The 19,710-nt window shown below is 39.1% G+C and overlaps 1 protein-coding gene across 1 annotated transcript; it reads left to right on the top strand.

Moving 5' to 3' along the window:
- The first annotated feature begins 334 nt into the window (after window positions 1-334).
- si:dkey-240h12.4 (death-associated protein kinase 2) lies at window positions 335-19,498 on the top strand. Its single transcript, XM_065471415.1, has 12 exons — window positions 335-667; window positions 6,201-6,374; window positions 8,087-8,308; window positions 8,534-8,672; window positions 8,766-8,895; window positions 12,554-12,602; window positions 12,816-12,842; window positions 13,096-13,248; window positions 14,560-14,605; window positions 14,691-14,780; window positions 15,721-15,807; window positions 16,896-19,498. The coding sequence occupies exons 2-12, from the start codon at window positions 6,313-6,315 to the stop codon at window positions 16,974-16,976; spliced, it is 1,086 nt and encodes a 361-aa protein (XP_065327487.1). The 5' UTR covers window positions 335-667; window positions 6,201-6,312; the 3' UTR covers window positions 16,977-19,498.
- The last annotated feature ends 212 nt before the right edge of the window (window positions 19,499-19,710 follow it).

Raw genomic sequence — 19,710 nt, forward strand, 5'->3', positions numbered from 1 at the left:
TTATGCATGGAGTGTTTCAGGACAGATTTCATTTCACTGTGTGTTGTACTCTATGCATGTGACAAATAAAGAATGTTGAATCTTGACGTTGGCCGCTTACATAGGTTAGGTCGTAGGCTCTATAGAGGTTCCCCATAGAACTCTAAATCAGTTGAATAAATGATTAAGAAACTAGATTAATGGATTGATATTTCGTTATTACTCTGCCCACTGAATAATATTATAAAGCAGAAACACCTCAAAACTTAATTTGTAGTTTCCGCCTTTATTTTGAAGGCGTTTTCAAACCGGAAATTTTTCTCTTATTACCTGTTATGTGACGGGTGGACGTGAAATGTAGTAAAAAAAAAAAAGCTTTTTACTTTATTGACTCTTAGTAGGTGCCCTGAACGCCTCTCCAGGTCGCTAAACTCGTATTTACGGTAAATCGGACATGACATCAAAGTGTGGATAGTGGTGGTGTTTTCCGCATTCCCCAACTGCCTGCGAGCTTCAGGGCCAAGCACACGGCGAAACGGCATTTATGTTCCAGCCTTTCCAGGAGCAGGGCAGGAACACATCCACGAGATACACAGCTTTTCCTGGGAACGTCTTACCTGGAAGCCGAACAGTGAACCTGGGCAAGGAAGCGCTGTGTTGTTAAGGCTGCTTGCAATACGTGTCGATGGTTAGTGAGCCAACAAATTTCTCAGCTGATTTTTTTTTCTTTTTTCTTTTTTAGTGGCATCTGTCTTCTTTGAAATATTGAAAGCACCTGTAGTTATTTTTAAACTGTGCCATTTCGTGGGACAAGGAAGTTTTGTGTTGTTTCCCTCCTTTAGAACGGATGGATTTTAGTCTGTTTTTCTACATAAAACATGTCCCAACAGGCTGAGGTCGCATAGTGCCTCAGGCTGTGCAGTCTACACATTTTTTTATACTGTTACTTGCAAAGAAGTTATTCTGTAAATTAACCAATGGATAGTTTTTATCGGTTAACTTCATACAAAATACATTTTTAGTACATTTAAAGGGCATCAGATCTCTGTACCCACAGCGTTTCAAACTGTTTGGCAGGTATCGGGCGGGTTCTCCAAAACCAGCCTGATCTTATGTATGTTCATTATTTATTGCAGATTTTAGCTTGAAGGTTTGGTTATGCAGGGTGGATTTAGGATGAACTAACGCCTCAAATGGATAGGATTCTAAATATGTGGCGTTCCCAAAACCACATAGGGTGTTCCCTTTCTTAAAAATAAATCTGATCTGGGGGAAAAAACACTTAAACTTTTAAAAGCGGTGTTTTTTTTTGTTTGTTTGTTTGTTTTTTTGGGGGTGTATACAATTTTTGGCTCTTAGACTGTTTGTCACATTTGGTGACTTTTTTATTGTGGGAAAACCCATAGTGTACCCTTGGGAACGTTTGGACAAATCACATTCCTCGAACAAAGGAGTCAGAAGTCACATCACTTTAACAAATTACCAATTGACAGGAAAGAAAGAGTGTTGAGGAGATTCTTTAGGGATAGCTGTCTTACAGTTAATGTCCGTTGATAGGTTTTTCATACTAGCATGATTTATAGCACCTATGCATTCAGGAACACCTGTGTAAAGTCATCTTTTATCTGTGGTAGCTGGCTCACCTTAAGAGGTATTTGGGTTTTAGATAAACACTGTACTAACTGTACTTTGTTTGCTTGTATTTGGTGGTGGTGTTTGCCTGCAGTGCACTACAGAACATGACCTCACATCAGTGTACTTTTAGCAGTAGATCAAGAAAATACTGTACATTTTCTTTCTGCGAAGTTGTGGATTATTATTTAGAAAACTGCAGATGTTTATTGCAGATGATGCATAGCGTCACTGTGGGGGAGCAGAGGAGCGATCATCTACATAGCGGTTTATCATATTGTTATTACTCTAACTCAGTGTGACAGTTGTCCACACTGTCTCTCTCAGCCACTCTCTCCATTGACTCAATGTCCCAACTCTTGCTCCACTTCACACTCTTTTAGCTAGCCGTAACTACAGGCGATTGTTGTGTGTGTGTGTGTGTCAGTTTGCAGTCCTCTTTTGCCTTTGTTGATGGATCGGGATGTCCTGACTGAGGTCCATATCTAAATCTCTATGTGGGGAACTTTTCCTTTATGTATATCATCTAAGTAATCATCAGTGAATTGTGCTCTGAAAAAAAGGAAAAGAAAACAAATGAAATGATGAAACAATAATAACCACTTTGGTGTTTACCAGCTTGCTGAAATGTGCTGTCATTGTGGGAACTCCTAGAGCTTAACTTGCTGCTAAGTCATGTGCAGAGAGAGATGACTCAAGAAAATGCTCCAGAATTGCAACGGGTTGGACTAGTTCTGCTTGGTCCATTTAGGCAAGGCGCAGTGCGACAGAAGCATCACTGACAAATGGCAGTCAGTCTGCTTAGATATCAGCTGAATACCCAATCTATTTAATAGCAGCGGTTGTATGTGGACCAAAGCTGTACAGCGTGAAACCGCTTTACTGCTTTGCTATGTTGCATCTGGCATAGATTGTTTGGAATTATTTACAGATCAGTTAACTAGCTTAATGAACTGAAATGTATGCATGTCTGTTCCTTTTTGCAAAATCGTCACTACATTTTCCAGATTTGTATATGCTTTTCTGCATCCAGTTAAATAAAATAACAAAATTGCTGTCACAGAATTTCTAAGACTGTAGAAAAACAAAACAAGTTACAGCAACTTTCTTTAATTTTAGTTTAATTTTTCTTTTTTTTTTTAAATAACATAGAGAATATCACAAAAACGACAATAATTCAGACCATGCAGATTGAGCCTGTTAGGACCATAAATGTATTTTCTGCAGAGTACCAGAGTTTTGAATCTTGTGCCTGCAGTGACATTCCTGTAGCTATTACCGTTCTCGTCATGCTTGGTGAAATGACCAGGGTCGGACGACGTTTGAAAGATTGTGATTGTTTCTTTTAGCCAGGAGACATGATGCACAAACTGACATCCACATTTTATTCACCCTTCCCTGTATGTTTCTTTCATTCTGTATCATATGGGGAAGTACATCAAAGTGTGTAGAGAGAAGTTTGCGACATGCATCTGATGTCATGGTTTCTAGTACAGAGAGTTGTGAGAAGAGAATCAATGGAAGTGCCACAAGCAGACGAGAGAAGTCATTATTATACAGCACCTAATAAGATAAAAATCCTCGGGTCCTCAAGCCCAGAAATCGAACCTGAAATGAGGAAGTGCCTCACGTGTGACTTGTGTTTCTGTGGAAGCTGGTGATGCCACTAAGAGGCTTTCATTTTCTTCAGTCTTTTATCAGTTTAATCTTCTATGTACGTAAAGTTATTGTGGGAAACTGCTAAATTGTTTCTTGCAGTGCTTCCATTTTATGTTAATACATTTTATTTTCTGAAATATTGTAAACATTTTTTAGAATTGCAAAAAGTATGATGGCAGTGTACTGAATGAACACGTAAAATACTAAAAATATACAGCTGTAACATTAAAACTACTGAGGGTGTGAGGTGAATGACACTGAGCTCATTCTTCTACAACCATACAAAGAATTGTAATCCTACGAATCCATGGCATCTAGTATACTTGTCAATGTTATCACAACACATTCCACATATACAGACTGGGTCAAAACTGTCAAGAAAAGAGGGAGACACATAAGGTGGTAACTGAGAAAATATGCATATATTTTCTGAAAATGTCAGTAACACAATGGAGAAGTAAAATATTAATGTTTATATCTTTGTGTAGTTTTGTTGTAGTTTTCTTGTGACAGTCCATTATCCCTGAATAAAATTGTTAATGAGCTTAGAAACGCAGCTTGTTAATATATTAAACTGTATTAAAAACAAAAAAGCATAGCTGAATTAAAAGGCTTGAGCAGTGCTTGGTTAACTGTCTCCATTTACAGTGGTTTAAATATGTAAATATTAGAGATGGCATGATACCACTTTTTTATGTCTGATACCGATATGAATCCAATATAGTGTACTTTTTATTCAATAAAACTGTTTTTTTAATATCTTGTTCATACTCAAGTTTTAAAAAACAAAACACTAAAGCTATTCTGTTAAACCTGTATGCAAGAAATACACTCCGCCCAAAATATTTCATAATTCAGCAATACTGAGCTAATAAACTTAAACCTGCACCATCCTCCCTATTCTGGTATTTTAAAGAGTTCTTAGCAGAAATATTAAACAACCTAACTAATAGGGTTGCCAACTCCCAGCAAAAATAATAGGAAACCACCCCCCGCCCTCCGCCTCATGATGCTTAATTGACGTAATCAACTTTAATTTAATGCACGTGTTTTTAAAAAAAGAAAAAGAAAAAAAAAAGCACAGAAATCAATTATTTTTCCACAATAATTAAATAGATTCAACATCTTTCTTTAACAGAATTGCAGACTGCACAGATGGTTCCCAAAGGAAAAAGTACTATAGCTTACTAGGGTGTGTATTAGACTTAATAGTTAATATATACAGTAATGGATTTCTATACATTTTACATCAGATTAAAACTGTGGTTGTATTATTCAGATAATTATTTATTAAAAGCTAGACATTTTAAATGAGAATAAGAAAGAAAAGTATGTCTTTGTGTCCCCTTTTCCTTGTTAATGCCCTACCTGCCCCCCTGGCTAAACTTTGCTAGACCCGCCCCTGCACAGTTACCAGCCGTCAGCTACGTAGAAAAGGATCCTGGTGTAGAAAGTAATATTAAATCGATTCTAACAACAGTTTATCAAGCTTAAACGTGCTGCTGTTGTTTAGCCGCTGGTTTCCTCTTTCTGGTGCAAAGTGGACCAAAAACAAACAAGAGAGACCCGCGACACAAAAGTCGATCATTAATCAGTTTCACGATTGAAGTAGCAACAGGAGAAGGAGGGAGAGGGAAGAGGCAGTCGCTCCATATATCGGTTGTTAAGCTTAACGTGGGAATGCTTTACAAACATTCAGAGATGAACTTACACACTTGCTTTACTTCTCTCTCTTGGATAACTTTCTTGGAGATGAAATGCCGGTTGGTAGCAAGGCTCCAAATGCTCAACTAGACCAGCGACAGGTCTGGCACGCCACAGCCGCTCTATCAGGAGACGCATACTGCTCTGACGAGCTAAGGTTATGAGCTGGGTTACGCTATGTCGCAAGTTTTGTGAGGTGCTTTCGTGATATTTAATGGATCGGATTACATTTTTTATTTCTCTCCGATATCCGATCCAGTCATTTAGGTCAGTATCGGACCGATACCGATAATAATATTGGATCGGTCCATCCCTAGTAAATATGTATGAAAAATGAAGGCGTCTTGACCAAACAGCTAGTTAAACTTACTAGTGAATTCTCAGATATACTAATCTTAATGTGCTGGTTGAGCCTGTGCCTGTTCCACTTGCCTAAGGAAGTTATTAAAACTTTTCACACTGCACTCCAGTTTGTCTACACGTTTGTCGGGTTGGTTTGTAAGAGGAAATGCTTGCTCATAATGATCTGTTACGATGATAAATTCCAGAAGCTCATCTACTGGCTAATGCTGATTCTGTTTCCACACAAACTGGGAATCTCAGAACTTTGAATGCAGAGCCAGTGGCAGCATACCTTGCATGCTAATCTCTCATTGGTCTCCCATCAAACACCAGATGTTTATCTGGTCTCTCAGCTTGTCAAGCTTCAGGCATAGTTAACGGGACACAGATATGCTCATGAAATAGAAGCACACAGTTTTCAGTAGGATCCAAGACAAGTAGAGCTTCCAGTAGCAAAAGCCAACTGCAGTCAGAAGATGGCAGTAATGTAAAGGATGGGTGGAAGTTTGATGGCAGAACGCTGTTTCAGATTTAAAAAGATCTTTCACATTAATTGTTTTTGATTTCTTGATTTGACCAGGCAGTCGCTACTTACCCTGCTTGTCTGTTGGAACACCGCTGCGTTACAGTTTTATTTATGAGTAGATAAAGTATTCATCTTGAACTAGATGACTGGGAAAAGTTCAGCATAAACACATATTGAAGAATCCTGGAGAAATTATTACGTATGATTTTTTTTCTTTTTTTTTTTTTCTTGCTAGCAAAATGTCGGCTGTATGTATCAGATGTATCCACTGTGTTTGTGTAGTTGTCACAGTACAAGACATTGTGTGGTCTCTTGGAGAACATAATTTTCTGTAATATTCTCTCTTACTCAAACTCAGGTCCAGCTTTGATGTTAGAGTTTGGAGGATCATGAACCACTTGAAGCTCCATATTAAATAGTTGGCAGTAGGCAAACCTATAACCAAGGTGACCAGTGTGAACCAAAGGAACATGGCTGTCTTCAAACCTGAGAATGTGGAAGACTTCTATGAGATTGGGGAAGTTCTGGGAAGGTATGGATGCAACTGTTTTATGCTCTAGTGCAGGGGTGGGCAATCTCAGTCCACGAGGGCCGGTGTCCCTGCAGGTTTTAGATCTCACCTTGGGTCAACACACCTGAATCACATGATTAGTTCGTTACCAGGCCTCTGGAGAACTTCAGGACATGTTGAGGAGCTAATTTTGCCATTTAAATAAGCTGTGTTGGTTCGAGGACACATCTAAAACCTGCAGGGACACCGGCCCTCGTGGACCGAGATTGCCCACCCCTGCTCTAGTGTGTTCCAATAGGTGTTCCGCAATACAGTGATGTATGGTGAGAACATGTACAGATTTCTGTTTCTTTTGAATACCAGCATATTGGATTTGAAATAAGCAGGATTTCAGCCTTAATTTGATGGTGCTGATACCCCAAAAAGCTCTCTGAGTAATATAGTAAAACAAAGAAGAAACGATAATCTTATGTTAACTCACAGTCATACAAAGTGAACGATTTACATGCATTTTATGCAACCTATACCAGACTATTGCAAAATGACCACAGAAACCTCTGTGCTTGTGTGCTTAGCAAACTTCTCATTTTGAGCAATTATACTGCAATTCCACTATAAATTATTTACCACAATAGGAATAAAAACTCTCAGAGATATCAGTCTTCCAGTCATGCCCAATATACTGTAACAAGAGCTGTGTCCTCTGCTTTTTTTTTTAATGCCTGCCTACAATAACCTGCAGCCTTGTACCACGTATGGTTGGTCTGAAACCATATTAATGAGGTGATGCGTGTGAAAGTAAAATTCCCTGTTCCCATAGTAGCAATCACGGCAATATCGCACTATGGGATGCAATTCAACTCAGAATCATTTATCTCATTCCACCACTCCTGATTGGCTGGTGATTGCGACGACTACGTCAGGCAGAAACTCCCATCCTTCAGTAGCTTGTGGTATTACATAGCCATTATTGAAACACCTCTTCAAGCTTTGGCGCATATCTCAACCTATATTAGGCTAGCTAGCTATCTTACCTGTCCATAGACAGGAGTGTTTAGCAAACTTTCTGTCGCTGGGTGCTTGATACCTTTTGCTCGTCTCTGCTGAAACCAAGTCTGCACCATAGATTGGGCGTCGTACTCTCCACTAAGGCGGTTTAGTTAGTACGGTTTACCACACTAGCTAACACTGTTTTCCTTTTCTGATGAAGTTAGTAAACCAGCTTCTCGTTGTCCTTGTTGTTAGCACCATAGATAGTGAAGTTGGACAGAAACTAGCAGAAACTCCGGGGCTTGACTCTAAGCCCAACACTGTGACGAGGAGGAGGGCATACCAACCTCTCCTGCTCAAAGCATGAATATGCAAAACATGTGCAAATACTCTGCGTCTAGGCTAAATATATTTCTGTCATAACAGAAACCACTGGATCACGTTATGCAGGGAAGAAATTACCCCAGGCCACTTGGGCGGCAGAGCAGTTACTCAGAGTTTTTCCGAAGCTGCTGGAAGAGTTAATTCTTTTGTGTAAGGACCACCTGTTCAGCAGCAGAAGCCTATTTGGCTATGTGAGGATATGGTGATTAGGCCTGACCCAAATGTCTGGGAAGACTATTTGTTTTTACTTTAACAAAAAAAAAAAATCAAAAAAAAAAAATCATATTTTTCAGGACACAGGATTTTTGATGCATGCCAGGCTTGGTGTTTTTTGTGAATTCTGTCCTTCCCCTGTACAGTGGGCATTTTGGCCAGGTTCGCCAGGTTCGGGAGCGAACCTCTGGGAACTTTTGGGCAGGCAAATTCCTGAAGATTCGGAAGGTTGCATGCAGCCGTCTTGGCCTGGACAGGAGCAGCGTGGAGCGAGAGGTGGAGATCCTCCAGGCTGTCCAACATCCAAACATTGTGGCTCTCAAAGATGTTTTTGAAAGTCGCGCTGAAGTGGTGCTCATTCTGGAGCTGTGAGTTGACAAATATCTCCATAAAGCGTAAACACTTCACTGTTCTACCTACAAATTTAAACCTGTTTTCTGTTAATGCAAATCCTCCCCCCCTCCACCATAACAGATAACAGATGGGAAACAAACCATAGTATGACAAAATATATATTTGCTACCCTGTCCTGTTCTGTACAGGAAAAAAATGAAATGTTTAACAAGTGTCTCATTAAAACACTTTCTGCTTAGTGTCAGTGGAGGGGAGTTGTTTGACTTCATTGCTGAGAAGGAGAACCTGTTGGAAACTGAGGCCATTGAATTCATGAAGCAGATACTGGAGGGTCTGAAATTCATACACTGCAAAAACATTGCCCACTTTGACCTCAAGGTAAGTATACTTAGTTACATCTATCTTTTATATTGTGGAACAGAACATTTTCAAAGACATGGTTTCCAACATAACAATTTTCTCCACATTCAGCCAGAAAATATCATGCTGTCAGACAAAGTGTCAAAACCTCCCAACATCAAACTCATAGACTTTGGCCTGGCTCACTTGTTTCATCCGGGAGAGGAGTACAAGAGCACAAGTGGTACTCCACAGTACATTGGTGAGTATATTAAGCTGTATTAAAAAATGGTATTTGGCATTGTGTTTTGTTTTGGTGAAATGTTAAGTATCAGTTTAGTTTTATTTTACAATGCATAAAACATGTTTTTATTCTCTGACCAAAGATCATCCAAATCTTTCTTTAGTGTGATTCATGTTTGCTGTCACTGGTCTGGTTTAGCCTCACAATTGTTTCAGCTTTTGTAGGGCTTTTTGCTTTTTCCCACGTTTTAAGATTTGTGCCTTTCATGAAACTGCTGTAAAGATGACCAAAAATAAACTGTGTTTTAGTTCAAGTAATGTTATCTTAACCTACTAAGAACTATCCATGTGTGTTTTTTGTGTAAGGCACACTAGATGCTTCCAATCAGTGAGAGTCACAAGGTTTAGTTGGTCTTGTTGTTCATGATTACCCTGTCTTTATCCACTGAAATAAATCGTTGTTTGTTCTGATAAGCTTTGGTGCGACTTCCAAACCAGTTCAGCAGTCTGATCACCCAGCATCCCAATATGCTGATGTAGCCACGTCCATATCTTAAATATAGGCTGCGGTCAAGCATTGAAGAAATATGTTTAAAATGGAGCCAAGACTCCATATGACAGACAGACTCGTTTAGACATCCAGAAACATTCAGTCTGGGACCACACCAATGGACTTTATAATAAATGGAGGTGCTTGACCTTGGCTACCTTAGTGGAAACAATGCTGGAGGAAAAGGAGGGAAAAGAGCCAGGACCCTCTGAATTCACTGCACCACCCCTTCCTTGGAGCTGAGCCACAGACCACACCCCACCATATACCCACCTCCGAACTCAGGCCGGGGATTTCCCATTCTGAGAGTTTGTGGCTTATGTAATCAACACCCTTTTTGAAAAAGCCAAATAAAAGTGTGTGGAATTGGTAAAATCCGTACGGAGTGGAAACTCTGGAGACAAGGGAATATGCCAGTAGCACTTAGTCAAATCCAGTGTCATGAAAAAATGAGCAGTACCAAACCAGTCCAGGAGTTCATTGACCCATGGCATGGAATAAGCGATAAGCTGTGACACCTCAATCATCTTGCGGTAGTCAACACAGAACCTAATAGACCCACCTTTCTTTACCACCACGGAACTATGGAGGTATACCATTCGCTGTGTGACAGAGAGGAACCACATTGAGCAACCAGATTTTCCAGGACATTTGTCTGGTACTTGGCCTGGTCCTGGGGCTTCCAAGTTGCTGTCGGTGCACTGTTGTCTGCTCCCGCTCCATGGCAGCCAGCTCTGCCACCGGCTGCATGGTTCGTGGATCCGATATCTTGTCCTGGGTAGTTGGGCGCCACTGTAACACACATTTGTGTTATGTTAGGTTCCTGGCGTGCTGCTCAGATAGTGTAGGCATGATCTGATGATGATCCCCAGCTGTGTTGGCCAGCCTGTCCTGGAACTGCCCTCTGTACCCACTGCACCAACCCTCTCCACAGCTGAGCCACAGACCACCCTGCGTGCTATAAGAACAGCAAAGCATGCCATACTGGAAAGATTCTAAATTTCTTCTGTGACCCTGGTAACACTATATGGCAGAGGATTCAAAGATAACAGATTATAGGGCTGCTCCTCCGCTTTGTGACAACAACCTACACTGTCTAAATTAACTCAATAACATTTTCTGTAAATTTGCAACATATAATACCACCACTACACCAAAAGCCAGTCTTCACCCTGATCAAAAAGAACTGAATCTCAGCGTTGCTAATATCTGTAAAATCCCGAAGAGAGTGAACGCACCAGGCATTCCAAGACGAGTACTGAGAGTGAGAGTGTGCTGACCCATGGGCAAATGCGTTATGGACATCTGTAACACCTTGCTGGAACAGGCTCATGTTTCAAAGTCTGTCACTATCATTCCAGTGACACAAAATTCACTGTCACTTTTTTTAATGACTACTGTCCTGTTACACTAATTCCCATAACGATGTGCTTCGAGAGACTGGTAAAGGACTAACTACATCATCTCCTCACAGCCCCCTGTATTTGAATCATTACAGTTTGCTTTCCAGTTAAACCCCTCCATTGAGGTCATTTCTTCTTTTCACATGGGCTTGGCACATCTGGAACAGTCACGTGCAAATGGTTTTTGTTGCATTAAAAAAAAGTGCTTGTATGAACTCAAAATAACAGGAAACAGAATACACATTATAAAGACCATAGATCATCACAGGAATCGCTGGTTTACATAGTGTAGATGGTGCCACACTAAAGTTATTTATGTTTTGTGCTTAGATGTAGTTTCATATTGCTGTTTTTCTTTTTTTAAGATATAAAACTTTTTGCATTCATTAAATGACAGAAACAAAAATCATAAGCTACATTGTTTTATTGCTTGTGGTGGAGATGTCTGTTCATGACTAATTTTATCAGAATTTTGTTGACTTACAAAAGCAAACTTTTCAGCTTCCTGCTCATCTTTTACATTGCTGACATGCAGCATTGTTATGAGTTTTTGCAGTAAGGTTTCTAAAGATGGAAACACTTAACATCAAGTTGTTGGGAAACGATCCCTGAGATAAGATGATGTTGAAGAAGATGATGAAAAGATGATGATGAAGGCTAGATTCATATATATTTTAAAATCACCTGAGAAATTTTGACTTTTTTTGTGTGATGGACATTAATTACTTTCAAATGTTTACATAGGCTATTATCTTGTGATCACAGCCAGTCTGGTTTTCAGTGAGGGAGATAAATGTACGTTTTGCAATTTATTAACAATGTAGATTTATTATTATTATTATTATTATTATTATTATTATTATTATTATTATTATTATTATTATTATTGTTGTTGTTGTTGTTGTTGTTGTTGTGATGCATGCACAATCATCCAGCTAAGAAAATTCCAAAAAGTTGATTCTGTTAATCTGGATGTGGCATACACGTACCATTCTAAATTCATATAAAACTGAGTTTCTTGTACTCGACCCCAAAAATCTGAGAAATATGGTAGGTGACCAGTTGCTTAATCTGAATGGCATTACATTGGCTTCCAGTAATACTGCGAGGAATGTTGGAATCATTTTTGACCAGGATCTGTCCTTCAGTGGGCATATTAAACAAAGGTTAGGACTGCTTTCTTTCATTTGTGCAATATCTCTAAAATGAGAAACATCTTGTCTCAGACGGTTAAAATGCATTAAAATGTCTTGATGATGCTCAATCATCCAGGTAAGTAAACCCAAAAAGTTGATTCTGTTCATCTGGACGTAGCGTTTTCAGTGGAAGAAACATTTCGTCAGTCATCCAAGTGACTTCTGTAGTCTCTGCTGACTGAAGGTTTCCCCAACCTTATAAACAGTACATTTGCAAAATGACTGAACCTAGCACCATTGATGAACAATGTGCTGTGAGGTCAGTTTCTTGATCGTTGATATGCAAATTGTCATGTGAAAATAAACAACAGATTCCTCATAAGGCTATCACACAAACTTAAAAGTGGAGGATAAGAGATACTGTGTTTATATCTTACTTTACGTGCTTAAAAGCTGCCAACAAAAGTGTTTGTTGCAAGTTTAAGGAGCTTTACTTCTGCAAATATTCTACTAAATTTATTTAGAATTGAATCATCTAAGTTAATAACCAACCCAACACAATTTCTCTATCTTTATCCACCTCTGCAGCCCCTGAGGTCATCAGCTGCCAGCCTCTGAGTACAGCAGCAGATATGTGGTAAGCATTCAGCTCCAGCGTGTTCATGCCTGTCCTGAGCATTACTCTCTGCACAATATTTGAGTTGGTCACAGCAGAATAAACACAATTATATAGGGTTTAAACAAAACTGAATCACTGTGTTTTTCTTACATGTTGTCATACAGTAGAGTTTTTTTTTTGTTTTTAATTTACGCTTCATGTCTGCCTGTGCCTTGTTTCATGTTTCTTCAGGAGCATTGGAGTTATTACCTACATATTGTAAGTTGTAAGCATTTGTATGTTGGGTGGCTTCTAAAGTACATAATTTATGGATTGTATACAAACATCTTTTGATTATATTTGGGCCTTTAAAAGTAAAGGTAAACTTTTTCACTTATACTAGATGGGGAAATTGAAAAAAAAAAAAAGAAAGAAGGAAAAGAAAATTATTAATTTGTTTTAATGCTCAGATGAAGATGTCAGATGTTGACATGTTGTAGTTTCACTCCTAAAGTGTATTGTCTTTTCTCAGATTGAGTGGTTTGTCACCATTCCAAGGCGACACTGATGAAGAGACTCTGGGAAACGTCATTGCCATGAAATATGAGTTTAATGAGCACTACTTCAGTCTGACAAGCCCCATGGCGAAAGATTTCATCCAGAAACTGTTGATGAAGAATCCAGAGTATGTCATAAAAATACAATAGTTTACTTGGGCGCATTAGTCTGAAATTTAATGTATTCCTCTGTTCAGTGATTAGGAATGTAATAGTGAACATCAAGATTAGGACTTCATGTCAGCTAGTCCCTTTACACTAAGCACCAGGTAGCCATAGTCTAAATGTGGCTGTCCAGCTCATTGGTGTGCACTGTACACCAACTAACGAGACACAGAATGACAAACGGAACAACGTTTGTCAGAAAGATTGGGGAAAATTTTCTTTAAGCAAACATTCCGATGTACTTAAGACCCAGCCACACTGTCAGACAAGAACTGGTTCATCCTAAGGACAAAACTCCAAAACACAAACTAAACAACGTAGTGCATGCTGTGCAGTGCAGTAAGGAGTGCTCAGACCTCTACATTGGTGAAACTAAACAGCCATTCCATAAACGCATGGCACAACATAGAAGAGCCACCTCGACAGTGCAAGGCTTATCTCGACATCTCCACCTAAAAGATAAAGATCACTCTTTTGAGGATGCCAATGTTTACAGTTTGGATGCAGAAGACAGATGGTTTGAAAGAGGAGTAAAAGTAATTTTACATTTTTATGACAAGACAGATGCATTCATCTACCAAAGGTCATGTGAAATACACTTAAATCATTGTTATCTTAATATTCTTTAGTTTGTTTGACAGCAGCCAGAAATCATGGAATGTTCTGCCAAACTTTGTTTACCTGCTACTTTAGTTAGTAGTTTAGGTTGTAGCAAAATGTGCTTAAGGATTATTACAATATATTAACTAATAGTCCTTTTCCATTAGTACCTACTCGGATTAGATTGGATCGGATTGACTTGACTTAGATTTTTTTTGGGTACCCGGTACCGGGTACATTATTAGTACCTACCTAAGTGATCCAAGGCAATCCGAAAATGTGACGTCAAGAGACTGCATTGGCTAGTCAGTATGGTCACTCTATGAGTCATGCGAGCATCTCGTTTACAAAAATCAAAACTGCCATTTTTGAAACCCAGCAACGAGAGAAATGGTTGCACAACAAAAACAACACTGGGATCCCCGGGCCTGATAAAAAGCCATACATCGAGCAGTAGGTACCGTTGCCTCCATGTCCTCCTTTGTTGTGGTGTTCATGTTGCATACAAATAACGTCATGGGATGTTCGGCCGTGTTTTTTTTAACTACCTCACGCCATTAGGTAAGGTTGTTATCAATTTAAAACGGATCAATCTGAGTAGGTACTAATGGAAAAGGACTATAAAAATAAATAATGATCTCTCATCATTCCTTACGCGTCAATGCATATTGCAGAGACAGAATGACAGCTGAGGAGTGTCTGCTTCATCCATGGATTAAGGTTAGCACCAGTCTGTCATTTCTTCTGCACTACTTTTGTTGTTGTGTTACCGTGTTGTCAGCCTTACATGTTGTCATTGTTTCAGCCCATCACACCTAAACAGGTTGCCAAAAGAAATCGATCCTCAATCAATATGAAGAACTTTAAGAAGTTCAATGCCCGAAGGAAGTGGAAGGTGAGTCTGGATATTTATGTTAAGAGATATTTTAAAGCATATTTTTGTGCGTTAGACCAGCAGTAAAACCAAATTAATCCATGTATCCACTTTTAAAGTTCTGTATCTGGTGTGGGCGAAGTTAGGATAGCCGCCTTTAGCTCTGTCCGAGCAGATTGTAACAAGCAGCCAGGAAAACAGACTGGGTGGGTCACCGTGAGGAGAAAGCGTAGTCCTAAACAGAAGGCCAGGGTACACTACCAACCTGTTCACGTCTCTAACAGTTTTTGCCCCCTCGGGGACACACCCACCGAGAAGAATTCTCTGGTTCCTGGGGATACTGTTTTGAGACATGTGAAGTTAGAGACACAAGCAACCATAAGGAATTGTCTTCCAGAGGCCATTCATTGTTATCAGGATGTTCTAAAATCTTATTGTCCAGGACCTCTGCTAGACACTCCTAGCGTACCCTCACTATATATTTGTGTGCATTAGCCCTGTCTGACACCCTCCCTAGCAATGGTTAAATCCTTATGTAATAAAGAGGATATATGTTGTACCGTAAAATACTCCATCATGGTTACATGTTACAAAAAAGTATTAAAAAAATAAACTCCTAGAACCTGGCGTCCACCTATGTGGACATCACTTTTTGGGTTGTCTAAACCAAAATACTAAATTTTGCTCTACAAGGGCCTGATATCCACTTACGAGGACATTATACTGCTACTGTTGTATCAAAATTTAAAACGAATGAATCAGGTAATTCTTTGTTTTTATATTCATCAGGTTCCAATCAGCCCAAATAGCAAAGAGAAATTAAAAATGCATGCCATGAAAGAGTTTGGGTCTTAGGAGGTTAAAGTTCACATAATGGGTTAAAAATTAACGTTACCTTAGAAGATACTGAGCTGATGTTATTTGTGATGGATGTAAAACATTCTTCCCTGTCACCTTCTAGATGTCTTACAATATGGTGTCAGCATGTAATCGGCTCGTAAATTTGAGACTGCCACGTAAAGACACCTCGAGTCCAGATCCACTACAGGTGAGACATTATATATAACTGAAAAGTTGAGTTAAATTAAATGGAGAATCTAAAAGTGAGTGCGAGTGGTTGTCTGTCTCTGTGTTAGTCCTGTGTCAGGCTGGCGACCTGTCCAGCTGTTACCCTGCCTCTCACACTGGTAGCTGGGATAGCCCCCCCCCCCAAACCCTCAGTCAGCCCTGTAGTCCATATGTCAAAGTGTCCTTGGGTGAAGTAATGAACTTCAAAACTGCTCAGATGTCGTCAGTGTGTGTATGGTACTGTTGAATTACTGTATTTTTCGGACTATAAGGCGCAATATCAATGAATGGGTCTATTTTCATACATAAGGCGCATAAAGCGAAACAAAACTGTCAGATAAGTCAAACTTTATTCAACTCATTCACAATAACTCTCAACATTGTTCAGTTGTAACAATAAAATACAGAACAATACACTTTTTCAGTTCATTCCTCTTCCACAAATCCATCAAATTCTTCATCTTCAGGGTCTGAGTTTAACAGTTGGGTGATTTTGGCCCGTAAGCATGTCTCATTATGGGGTCCTTATACACACACCATAATGTTATGTTGAAGCAGAGTACGTATTACTCCGCGAGGCTCCTGACTAAGGTAGCCGTAATGCTCCAACAAGCGGTGCAGCTTTATAGCTTACCAAAGTCGTACTAAAACATGTTGACAGATTTCTGAGCGTCGTGTACCACATAAAATTGTTTCAAGTTCAGTAAGCACAACCAGAGTGTCGATTTCTGAGAAAATTAAAGGATTTTAAGTGTGCCTTATAGTCTGAAAAATACGGTAAGTACTTTATGAATAGGTGTATGTGGCTGTTATTGTTAAGTGCTTTGACGTATCGATAATGTGCATGAATACATTTCTGAGTTACAAAAGGTGGGAGTAGAAAATGTTAATACATGGATGGAGTCAAAGAAATAACAGACTGTTTTAGAAGTGTAATGTCAGAGTTGAAGTTAGGTACATGTTCAAATGGTATAATTCAAATCTGCAATACAAGCTTCATGAGGCACAGTCATGCAGATATATAAGTGAAAAGTGCTGACAGCGGGCTGTAATGATGCTTTTCTGCAGAGGCAATGTGAAAGCGACGTAGAGGACACTGAGAGCAAGCCGGCCTCGCTGCTACGGCGAAGACTCAGCAGCAGTTCATAGAGTTGACCAGAGGAATGCAGCAGCGAAGCAGAACAGAGAAGTCCAAGCTGAAGCTGAAGATGAGGTTCCCTGAAACCAAATGATTTCTGTTACCTTGTTCGAGTGTAATGGGTGATCTAATGTTGTTACACACTCGAAATTTCAGAAGTGCCTGGAACAGAAGCGTGTCCTCATTTGAAGTGTGTTTCTTTATGAAAGACATTTAAAAAAAATAATCTGTTGGAAACTTTGGGTGGGCTGTGTAATAATGTCTTCAATGATGCTTTATCAGCTATAATGTATGTGGATGGTTACAGTTTTTGAAATGTCTCTGATAACAAAATGTGGCCAGAAAAGCTTTTTTCTGTGCAGAGCAACCTCAAACTCATTTTATACCCGTGTCTTCCATGCCTTTTTCAATGACGGTAATGCTTCTTGTCATCAGCCAAATGGAAATGCTCGGTCTGTTCCTGTTTTAAATGTTACCAAGTGATGTCCAACAGCTATAGACTACAACATGACTTATACCTGATTTTGGACAGCTCATGGCAGCACTGGCAAACAAAAATACCATTATCAATAGGGATGGGTACTGATAAGATTTTCACGATTCCGATTCCATTTTCGATTCTGTTTAACGATTCGATTCTTTATCGATTCTCTTATCGATTCCTTTTTTTTAAAAAAAAAGGAGAACACTAAGGTCGATTAGCTTAGAACTTTGTTTTATATCTTCTCTTTGAACAAGATAGAAATTTAGGAGGAACATGGCCTTGCAAACCCAACAGTGAGATCTTAAGAGATCCACAGCCTATGGCTCTTCGATGGGGTGTCACAGGGTCCCCGGGGAAAAAATTGTAAATGTAAAATAATAAAATAAATATTCTTCTGTAGCAATAACAAAGTATAACATAAATTATTCTGTAGCAATTACACAAGAATATCCAGTAATCTCCCTTCCTACAATTAAACACATTCACTTACCGAAAATCGGCGGCATCTGGTCTGGCAAATGCCTTTTACCACAAACTTAGTCACTGCTCTGTGACATTCTGGCCTGAAAGGAGACGCTACCGGTAAACTGCAGCGAGAAATGCCAGCATCTGAGCCAGCCAGACTCTGTCTGTCTCTCTCATCATGGTCACCTAAATGCAGCACAGTAATGGCAGGTTTTGTAATAAGGCAGATCGCGCTAACATAATATCCACTGTTAGTTGATTATTTACCTGCCACATTAATGGGAGAGGACGTGCAAACGTTACCGCTGCTGCTGGGTTGAGCTTCACGAGTCCGGAGCGGAATTAAAAACACGACATTCATTTAAGGTCATCGCGTGTTTTGTGAGCAAATGCTTTTGCATATTCGTAGTGTTTCCTCCCTTAAATGAAATAGCTACTTTGCAAGTATTGCAAGTTGCCCTGTTGTCATCCGTTCTCGTAAAGTATGACCAAACTTTTTAGCGTTTGAGCCGCCATGTTTCCTGCCAGGTAAATGACGCTCCGCAACGCAGTGACGTCATTCGGGGCGACTGGAATCGATAAGGGAATCGTTTGCAAAAATGGCAAACAATTCCAAGGAATTGAAACCGTGGGATCCGGTTCTCAACAAGAACCGGTTTTCGATACCCATCCCTAATTATCAACCAATGTTTTCATTACCTGTTTGTTTATGTTTAGGCACTGAAACTGCTTAGCTAGGGTTAGGAAACGATCCCGATGTCTTTTCTAAAAGACCGCTTCACATAATTAACAAAAATGTGAAAGTTAGAGTTTTTCCTGTTTTAGCAACGGCCTCTGTTTTTCTGGTCATTATATCACAGTTTCACACTCACTCACTCATAAACTGCTATTGTTTTTACAGTTTTCAAAGTAACCACTACTGTCATTTTCACGTTTGTGTAAGGCTGAAAACATTGGAAGGTTTTTAAAAATGTAATTTCTTACATCTCACCAACTACAACTACTTGAGATGAACAGACTTCAATCTACTGCTGCGCTCCAAACTATTGTTAGGTTGTTAGTGTTTAAGATTTTGTACTGCAGATAAAAATATACAATTATACTCTGTTCTTAATAACTTACAAGCACTGCATTACTTCTCTTGTGATGTATCATTTTGAAATGGCTCAATCATACATGTGCATGTCATTACATACAACAATTTGTATTTTTAATGTCATTAAATGTCTGTTTAATGACATGTCTGCTGGCTTCATCCGAGACTTGAACAATTAGTATTTTTAAATACTGCCAATTTTCTCACTTTGTCTTTTTCTCAGCTGTATCTGCCTATTTAGGAACTTTCTTTTAGCTGCTGACATTACCATTAACACCGTTTCATGACAGTAATGAGCTATATTTGGCTATGCAACCCTGTCTCAGTTCTTTTAACTAAGAATCAGGAAGTTGTCTTCTTCTGCGATGTTGTGTTTACAGACAGCATTTTAATCATTTTTCTTTTCTAGGTGTAAATGTGACAGGGCTCGGTGCTGGTTCAAACTGTATAAGCTGCTTCAAGCATTATTTGTGAAGAGTCACATTAAATTACTAAAAACATTAACTAATAATGCTGAGATGTATTATTTTAACAAGCCTTAATTATTTTCTAAATAACTGAAAGGAATTAAAATTGAATTCATACTGAATTTACTGATGCATAACCTCCAGAGACCCAGAAGAATTAGATTTTTGTTTAGATAAGTAAGAAAAAGAATCTTCCCCAAAATTGTTTTATTTTTTTTTATTTTTTAAATCTT

This window comes from Pelmatolapia mariae, linkage group LG22 (genome assembly GCF_036321145.2).
Source record: "Pelmatolapia mariae isolate MD_Pm_ZW linkage group LG22, Pm_UMD_F_2, whole genome shotgun sequence".
Taxonomy (NCBI): domain Eukaryota; kingdom Metazoa; phylum Chordata; class Actinopteri; order Cichliformes; family Cichlidae; genus Pelmatolapia; species Pelmatolapia mariae.